This window comes from Anopheles gambiae, chromosome 2 (genome assembly GCF_943734735.2).
Source record: "Anopheles gambiae chromosome 2, idAnoGambNW_F1_1, whole genome shotgun sequence".
NCBI lineage: Eukaryota > Metazoa > Arthropoda > Insecta > Diptera > Culicidae > Anopheles > Anopheles gambiae.
Genome location: NC_064601.1, coordinates 27,684,728 through 27,694,465, shown reverse-complemented (window position 1 = coordinate 27,694,465; position 9,738 = coordinate 27,684,728). Strand labels below are relative to the sequence as shown.

The following is a 9,738-nucleotide window of genomic DNA, read 5'->3' as shown; positions in this document are numbered from 1 at the left end:
ACTTGAAATCAGATAAAATAACTAATTTAGTGGCTAAAACCTACCATTAAAAGCAAAATTATACGAAAATTAGCTATAATTTGACTGAAAACCTTGAAATTCGCTGCTATTTGAGATACGCTATTGTCTCCGGTCCGCATTAATAGCGTATTACGGGGAATGCCTGTAGTTGTGCGGTGGGATTTAACGAAAGAAATGGACCGTGTCTGTTAAACGCAAATTGTTTACAAACCCGTTCTTCGACGTGCGGAAAGCCGGCTGTTGGTTCGTGCATCGGCAGCATCCGTACGGATGCGGAATTTGCGTGCAGTTTGCAGTTGCTGCTAGTGAGTAGGAACCGGAAGGATGAGCTTCGAAAATGACGATCTCGATATGGAGCTCGCCTGCTCGGCGGAGCAGGCCGAACAGGAAGCGAAGGCAGCGGAGGAAGCGAAGGACGATAAAACGCTAACCCAGCTGGTGGATGCGGAGGAATTCCTCGCCACGGAAGGTGTACCGCTGCTCGAGTATGAGAAGCAAATGTTTTTAGATCTACTACACACCGATGCGCTGGTCGTCTGTGCGAAGTAAGTAAAGCGTACAAGCGTACATACACCGACAGTTCTCACTGTTCTGAACGGTCCGATTCCATCCTTCTGCCTTCCTTTTCCAGGGGCATCACGTACGAACGGGCGATGCTGAATCTGCTGAAAATATTCTGCGACACTTCGACGCTTGTGCTCGTGGTCAACTGTTCCGAGGCCGAGGAGCAGTACTATCGCACGAATCTCGACCACTCGGAGCACATTCACGAGTCGGCTAAGACGGCTGCGGAGCGGGAGCGGGCCTACCTGCAGGGCGGCATACAGTTCATCAGCACGCGCATACTGGTGGTCGATTTGCTGAAGAACCGCATCCCGATCGAACTGATCACCGGGATGTTTGTGGTGCGGGCGCATGAAATCGTGGAATCGTGCCAGGAAGCGTTCGCACTGCGGCTCTACCGGCAGCGCAACAAGGTCGGCTTCATCAAGGCGTTCTCGCGCAACGTGGAAGCGTTCACGTACGGGTACGGCCATGTGGAGAAGGTGATGCGCAATCTGTTCGTGAAGGAGCTGTTCATATGGCCCCGGTTCCACATGACCATCCAGCGGTCGCTGAAACCGTACGAGCCGGGCGTGGTCGAGATACAGATACCGATGACGCAGAACATGATACTGCTGCAAACGAACCTGCTCGATCTGATGAACTATCTGGTGAAAAGCATCAAAACGCTGAACCGGTTCGTCGAGCTGCAGGAGGTAACGGTGGAGAACTGTGTGACGAAAAAGTTTCACAAAATACTGCAAGCCCAGCTCGACACGATCTGGCACCAGCTCAGCTCGCAAACGAAGCTGATCGTGGCCGATCTGAAGGTGCTGCGCAGCTTGATGATGTAAGGAACGGGAACGGTGTGTGATGTTTTTGGGAGTGATGCGCTAGAATTGACCATCCTCATCCTTTCAGATCCTGTCTGTATGGTGATTCCGTCTCGTTTTACGCGCTGCTGAAACGCTATCGAACGACCGAGTACGCGCTACACAATTCCGGCTGGACCATACTGGATGCGGCGGAGAAAGTGTTTACGATTGCAAAGGAGCGTGTGTTTAATCGAGAAAATGGTATGCATGTGATGCGAAGCACAAATATAGGGGTTAAATAACGACTTTCTTTAAACATTGACAGAATTTGAACCCGAGCTTTCCCCAAAATGGAAAGCCCTTTCGGACGTGCTGCGGGTGGACATACCGAACGACATAAAGGAAAAGGCGCGCAAAATTCGGAAACAGGAGGAACGGAACAAGTTCATGCAGCAGCAGGTGAAAATACTAATCCTATGCCAAGATTCGCGTGCCTGCTATCAGCTGAACCAGTTTCTGACGCAAGGCCCCGAGCGCTACCTGTTCTATCAGGCGATCAAGAACGACATATCGATCGCGAAGCTGTCGGATGAGTTTAAACACATCACCAGCGAGACGGATCTGGCCGCGTACAGGATACAGGAGTTTGAACCAGTCGCTCGACCAAAGCCACCAACCACACCGGCCGTTCCGGGGGCGAAAGGTGAAGCGACCGGCAGCAGCAGCAGCGCAAGCAAAGGAGCCCCTGCAAAGGGTGGATTTTTACGTGAACGAATCGCGAACAAGCGCCGTGAGCTGGCCGAAGAACAGGAGGCCCGTAAGCGCAAAGAAATGGAAGAACAGGAAGCGAAAGAACGGGGAGAGGGTGTTGATGACAGTGGTGGGGCAAAAAAATCGGACATGGAAACTGAGCTAGCCGCGGTGCGAACGGACGAGCAGGACCATCAGCAATACTTCCGCGATGCGTACGTACTGACCATGTCGCAGCGGACGGTCGCTGTGCCGATGGATGCTGCGGACGAGCAGTCGTCGCAGTTCGACGTTAGCATGCTGGAGAGCGGTGTGTTTGAATCGTTCGTAGAGATGGAACAGATGGACATTACGACCGTGGTGAAGGAATCGAACCGCCCGCTAGTGTTTATACAGACGTTTAAGAGTGAAACGAGCGGGCTTGGCTCGTTGGATCGCACACTGGAACAGATACGGCCCCGGTATATCGTGATGTATCACACGAACGTTACCGCTATACGGCAGATTGAGGTGTACGAAGCGCGGCAGCAGCGGCAGGAAATGGCACGAGTGCGTGTGTACGCCATCATTCATTCGAAAACGGTGGAGGAGCAATCGTATCTGACGTCGTTGCGGCGGGAGAAGCAGGCGTTCGAGCTGCTGATCGAAACTAAGCGGGTAAGGAAAGCTATTACGATCACTGTGCGAATGAATTATGTAAAGAAATTGTGTATTCTCTCTCTCTCTCTCCCACACACACACTCAGACCATGGTTGTGCCGGAGTATCAGGACGGCAAGTCGGAGGACACAATCATGATGCTGCAGAAGAAGCAGGAAATTTCGAGCCGTCAGGCTGGCGGACAGGAGGCAAAGGACCCGGCCGAAATCGTAACACCGCGCGTGATTGTCGATATGCGCGAGTTCCGTTCCGATCTGCCCTGTCTCATCCACCGACGCGGGATTGACGTTGTGCCGCTGACCATCACGGTAAGAGTCGCAGTAGTGGGTTTTGCCGGTTCTACCGGTAAGTAATTAATACACGTTTTTGTTCGTCCTTTCGGTTTTGCTCGCTAAGATTGGAGATTACATTATCACGCCGGAGATCTGTGTGGAGCGGAAATCGATCTCCGATCTGATTGGCTCGCTGAACTCGGGCCGCCTGTACAACCAGTGCGTGCAGATGACTCGCTACTACGCCAAGCCGATCCTGCTGATCGAGTTCGATCAGAACAAACCGTTCCACTTTCAGCGCTACTTTATGGTATCGAGCGCTGGTAGCTCATCGTCGACCACCTCATCGTCGTCCGGTGGCTCCACTAACGAGGACATTATGGCAAAGCTGCAACTGCTCACGATACACTTTCCAAAGCTGCGGCTGGTTTGGTCGCCAAGCCCGTACTCGACCGCGCAACTGTTCGAGGAGCTGAAGCAGGGCAAAGCCGAACCCGATCCGGATGTGGCCGTCAAGATCGGTTCGGACGAGGCGGGCAACGAGGAGTCCGACACGCTGGTGGACGCTGGGCTGGCTAATGTGGAGGTGCAAGAGTTTTTGCTAAAGCTGCCCGGTATTACGACACGCAACGTCGGTCGGGTAATGCGCCAGTGCAAGAGCTTGCGCGAGCTGACGCAGAAGACGGAGGCCCAGCTGGAGGAGCTGCTGGGCGGGCCGGCGGTGGCTAAACAGCTGTGGGATATACTGCACGTGGTGCACAAACCGGCACAGCCGGACCCGAGCGACAAGCCGTACGGTGGGAAGTTTAAGCGGGGCGGGAAACGGTTCTGAGTGTGCGATTTTTTCGTGTTTTTCATTTTTGGAGCAAAATGTTGCTTTCGTATTTTGTAGTTAAATTATTTTCGTTGAGCTAGTAAAACACTTTCGATCGAGACACTTTTTATTCGGTAGGTTTGTGGTAGTAACGTCCGAAATCGGTCAGATTTGCAAGTTTTCATTGCCTACCAGAAACCCTCAGATTGCAAATAAACGAAGCAAAGACCCAACTGACGAAGTTGATCCGGCTGTTAGAGGCTACCATGAATAGGGTGCAGTGCAGTCTGAGGTAATGGACTCTCCTGTCTGCTCTTCAACATCGCCCAGGAAGTTGTCATTCGAAGCGCGGGGCTAGATAACGGCATCCGTGGCACGATCCTCTACCGGTCTCTCCAATTGCTTGGCTTCGCGGATGGCATCGACATCATCGGCAGGAAAACCGTGAAGGTGTGTGAGGCGTACACCCAACTCAAACGTGAAGCAGCAAGAATTGGATTAAGAATCAATGCGTCGAAGACGAAGTACCTACTTGCCGGAGACTCAGACCATCTGGGAAGCGTGTGTAATAGTTGACGGCGACAACCTCGAGGTAGTAAAGGAGTTTTGCTATCTCGGGACGGTCACTACTTCGAACCACGACATCAGCAGCAAAATCCGGACCCGCATTGTGCAGGGGAATCGTGCATACTATGGGCTTCACCGACTGCTGAGATCCAGAAGACTTCGAGCCCGCACGGAATGTGAGATATATCGCACATTGATTCTTGATTGTGAGATATATGGTGCTCCGGACCATCTTTGGCGAAGGCTGGCTAAGGATACGATGGTTAGGGCATGACATGAGGATGTCGGTGAAGCGAGACCTGTCGGAGATCGGGTGAGCTGCAGCCGGGGACCGAGCATCCTGGAGAATAATTGTTGACCGGGCCATGTCACATCGACCTGCTCTATCGTGAGCAGGCCAACAAGCGAGAGAGAGAGAGAGATACCCAACTGATGGTGTACATACACCAGCAGATCTATTCACAAATTCAGAAGAATCGTAAAAACAAACCTTCACCTCGATCACATTTCATCTATTTCGGGTCAAAGGTCGCACAATGATGATGGCTGCCAACCGTTCATTCTATAGCCGGAGGAAGCAGAACAACTTAAAGAACTGTTCTCTAAGCTGTCTTTAAGTGGTAGATGTTCAGAATAATGTTTGACTCCGTATGTAGGATAATCGAGGAGCCGTTACAACGATGAATTATACTATCAGTACGGCGATCCCACTATCGTGCAGGGTATCAAACTCGTTAGGCTCAGCCTTCCACAAGGGCATATGGGGCTTGGTGGGAGCCTACCTTGGCGATGACGTGGAGGGCATAAGATAGTCCGTGGACTATCCTTGCATCTTAATAAAAATAAGCCATTGTGGACTTTTTTTTAAGTAAGGCCTATGACCCAAAGACTTATGAGAGTACTTGACACACATGTGTACTGATACAGTACATTTCTCAGCGTACGTTTTCTCAGACTTCCACCGAAGTCGCTAACAATACAGGAAGACAGTTAGCAAAAAAAAGGAGCCAAAATTGCACTCTACAACAACCCCAGCTCAACGACGGTTAAGAGTAACACCATCTAATGAAAAATGTCCGCCAGGGGTGTTTCTTAGACTTATCGATGCTACCGGGCATATTTTCATCGTCCTCCAGAAGGCACAACGGCAAAGAAGGAGAAAAAACAGACTATACTAGCAGGAAATAGGAAAATTGAACCAAATTGTATTCCCCTCGGTAAGCCGGAAATCAGAAGCCGGCAATGGTGGAGGAGAAGAGGTGGTTCGTTCATGCATCGCTGGAACGGTGGTATATTGGGTGACGTCGACGTCCTCGTCGTCGTCGTCGCCGTCCCGAATAAAATGAGGTGAAATTCGCCTCCCTCGTTTTCCCGTCTGCACGCACGAAATTCATCCCAGCCCACATGCACGGTGAAGCACATTCGGGGAAAGGGAATGAAAATGAGGATCCAGTGCCGAGAGCCATTGCACGATGATACGATGCTCAGATTAATTTTCACACCAGGGCGCACTACGGTAGCATCTTTTCATATAGAAGGGGAATACAGGAAAAAATATATAGCCCAGAGACCGTTGGCACAACTCCGTACACACGGAGGTACGGCCCTCTCGTGTCTGGGGACTGGAGCGGTTGAATTTGTTTATCTAAAAACAATTCACATATGATTATCGAAAGAGGGGAGCTCCCGCTAGCAATGGAGACTTCCGTTTTATTTGGCCCCGTTCTTTCTTCGGTGGTATCGCAGGTCAAAGTACTTTCAGCGATGGTTCAGCATCTCCCCTCCCCCCCGCGGTGGGATAGAATGCACAAAGGGGAAGCGGGCCGTCGGTGGAGGGCGATGGTCGTATAAAAATTTGATTATTTACATTTTTATTTATTTTGGGAGTTTGGTAGCTGATCCGTAGCGGGTGGCATCGTTCCATGGGGTGGAAATTTTGCGGTGGTATGTGAGAACCATTACCACAACACTTCGGAATGTTTAACCGGAACTAGCATGAATTCCAAAGAGGAGCGCGCCATCATGAGAGCACCAATCCAAGGATGTCGTGGTTTTTCTTCTTTATTTCTGTTAACAACGGCATGAGCGGAAAGAAGCTTGCTTTGTTTGTTGGAGTATGAGCAGTAGCAGCAGCGGTAGCTGCTCTCTTTAGTTCGTACCGATCGACCGGAACTGTGATTTTCCCGAAAAAGGAAGGGAAATGGTGGCGCACATCCTCCTTCAAACAAGGATGTTGTTCCCCGCTTGTGATGAATGTGATGTGTGGTTGAAGTTGGGGGCAAGTCGGAAGTACAGAAAAAGGGGGCGAATCTTTCAAACAGCATCCGCAATCTTCTGCTGGATTCTCTGCCAGGCGCCGCCATGTGTGTAGGATCCCCGCAAGTTTCCGTGTGTGCCTGTATGTGTGCGCTTTTCACAGGAAGTAGTAGTACGAATAGTTTCGGAAGCAAGGGGGCGGTACCGGGACCGCTGGGTGAAATATTGTTCCATTGTTGTTTTATTGTGTTTTCCTCTGGTTTTCTGGAAGATTGTACGGTACGGTTCACTGCACAACAGCCCAGGCAATCGCTCGGTTGGGCGTACCGAAGACGATGACTCATAACGATATGGTATGGTATGTGTGTGGTGTAAGGAAGGATTCGCTTCATGGCGACTGGCGGATGTGTGTGTGTGTGTGTGTGTAGAGCAGTTAAAACGCTCTGGATGCGTATGTTCATTTGGAATGTTGGTCGGAATCGGTTATTCGCGTGTCAAACGGTCAGTTGCAGGGAATGTTCACTAATCAGATTGATGAGGCTATTTGTTGCGCTGTTATGATAAAGAGCGCAAAATATAGTTTTTAACCATTTATTCGCCCAGCACGGTTCGTCAGCAGCAGACCGGCAAAGAGCGCAATAACATGTTGATGTATGGTTTCCCATCGATTTGATCCATTTTTATAAACGACATAATAAACTTTTTTGTTATCTAATCATACACAGGGCGGTGGTAAAACAATGTTATTATCCCAAGCAGGAGAATGATTACTTCGTGACGGTTTTTATGCTACATTTTTTCTGATAAATGATTATTTTTAAATTAACGTGACGTTTGATTGAGTGCTATTTTACGAAACTACTACAATTACAGTGGTGCCCTCTATGAGCTTAAGTTCGTAAAGCGCCATCTGTCAGAATCGAATTGCACTACCATGATAGTTCAAGTTCAATGGTGATTGTTGCTAGGGACAATTAATAATTAATGATTAGAAAACATACAACAACATCATGTCCGCTATTCTATTCCAAGCGTTTGTTTGAATAACATGTCAAGCCCTCACATTTGCAGCCCAAAAAAGCATGTTAAGAGAGCGTAAATTAAGTTTTTCCGGTCGCTTCCAGTGGTCTCTCCTCCGAGCCCTTCTGTACCCTTACTTCTCGTCCGATTAGTCCGTCTGTAAGCAATTTGTTTTAATTTATGCACAAACTCTACTCGGTATTAATCAAATTAACGCCAGTTTTTGAAGCGCTCGGGCTCGGGCTCTACTCGCCTTCAGGCGCGCTGTCATCGCGCTGTTCATTCCGCTTCATTCGCCTTGGATAATGGTTTAATTTGTTACGCTGGACGTATCCTTCCTGGGAGCTTGGAAGTGGAGAAAGATGAACAGTTTAGCAGCAAAACTCGAACCAAAACACACGCACACTTTAAAATGTCGAATTCCCAAACTCGCTCCTTCTCGCTAGTTCATTTCCAATAGCTTTGCAGCGGATTAACAACGCTTGGACATCCCGTTGAGGTGTTGTAGCCTGCCTTCCCTGGCTTTAAAGCCAGGCTTCGTTGGTGGGGAAGCAAGTTTAAAGCACTAACGCACGGTATAACACACACGGTACAGCGTCTGCAAAGGCGCGTGATTTAAAGGCATTTGAACAGAACAATAACATTGTTTTTGCATCGCAATGGCCATTAAGCGAAATCAGCAGTTTGGTTCTTCGTGGTTGGGGTTTTTTTTTTGCTCCTTTCCTTTACTTCACTTCATCCATTGCTTCTTCCGTGGCGTGGACCGGATGTGGAGTGTCTTTTGTTGTAGAGACCCGGGATGCTGCCATGAATGGCCATGAATATTAAACCGATTTTCACTGGAGCTAATTCTTATCGAAAGCGATGGGCGCGATGGAAACGCTGTAATTAACCCAGATCGCCCACGGTCCGTGCCCCCCCCCCCCCCCACTGTGTGTGTCCAATTGGTTCCGATGGTGGTAACGGCGCCTACAAGGTTTGGCGTTATCTCTTGGGAAAGGGAGGGATTATTTTTACTCCTCTCTCCATGTTTGTCTGCTGCTTTGAGCGCATCCTTGTGCGCCATCCGCAAGCTGCCGGCTTGTTCTTTGAAGGAGGATTGTCGTTTTTTTTTGTTGCTCTCTCTCTCTCTGGGCTGTGCATTTAATTTTCGCGCGAGCGTGCAATTAAATTCCATTTAATTAAACGTAAATTTGTGCCCCGCTCCTCCTAACGATGTCCGTGCGTGTACAACCCAGGGTAAGTGTAATCGTAGGTTTGTTTTACGGTAGGTGTGAAAGCAGCTGCCCATAAAAATGTTCCGGAAGAAGTTAGAATCAATATGATAATGGGCAAGAATTTAAAACAGCAGTGTTTGTGAAAGCTGATAGCTTTTGTCGTTTATATTACGTTACAAACTTTTTGCAACAATTATTTATGTTTTCTGCTAGAAATCATTTATTAATGCATTTTTTTATATTATAGACAAATTTTGGCAACATCTTAAATTCTATAATTTAGGCTAATTTTAAAATATTACTATTAGAGCATTTTATATCAACTCGGGTCTTTGGTTGACGCCCACTGCACTTACCTGAGCAGTAAATTCCTTACTTAAATGAAGAGAAAAAAAAACTTCCAATAACAAAGTGGCCACAAACAACACAAATACTAGCATAAAATGTAATCTATTTGTAGTAATTACTTTTCTACTCGGAAACTTATGCTCTTTTTCACACTTTGCACAAGCGAGATAAGGTACGGCGTTCGAATGATCATTAGCATACCGAAGGAAGGGGAAGGAAATTTGTAACAAAGAAATGGTATTGTCCATTCAGCACAACTCTAACACACAAGGCTTGGGAAGGCTGATCTCAGAATCACTTTCCCGCCTGCATCAGGTCAATTAAATGCTACCGGACCATGAACAGTGTTTGCTTTCGGACTGTTCGGATGCTAGTGTAAACGTTACTGCACTCTCTTGCTGATTTGGTGTTCGGTCAGTGCAAACAGCAACCGAATGGGCCGAATGCATTGGCTCG

At 48.5% G+C, this 9,738-nt stretch overlaps 1 protein-coding gene across 1 annotated transcript; it reads left to right on the top strand.

Moving 5' to 3' along the window:
* The first annotated feature begins 222 nt into the window (after positions 1-222).
* Positions 223-3,995, top strand: LOC1273157 (DNA repair endonuclease XPF). The gene is made up of 6 exons (XM_563334.5): positions 223-566; positions 653-1,414; positions 1,486-1,640; positions 1,705-2,786; positions 2,875-3,096; positions 3,185-3,995. Exons 1-6 carry the CDS (start codon positions 346-348, stop codon positions 3,890-3,892), a joined length of 3,150 nt encoding a protein of 1,049 aa, XP_563334.4. The 5' UTR covers positions 223-345; the 3' UTR covers positions 3,893-3,995.
* The last annotated feature ends 5,743 nt before the right edge of the window (positions 3,996-9,738 follow it).

What these genes read in the sequence shown, in the direction of transcription:
- LOC1273157 (XM_563334.5), top strand. Translation starts at nt 346, where the DNA reads ATGAGCTTCGAAAATGACGATCTCGATATGGAGCTCGCCTGCTCGGCG. An exon ending in TGTGTTTAATCGAGAAAATG is followed by an intron (nt 1,641 to 1,704) that starts GTATGCATGTGA and finishes AAACATTGACAG; the next exon opens with AATTTGAACCCGAGCTTTCC. An exon ending in TGCTGATCGAAACTAAGCGG is followed by an intron (nt 2,787 to 2,874) that starts GTAAGGAAAGCT and finishes ACACACACTCAG; the next exon opens with ACCATGGTTGTGCCGGAGTA.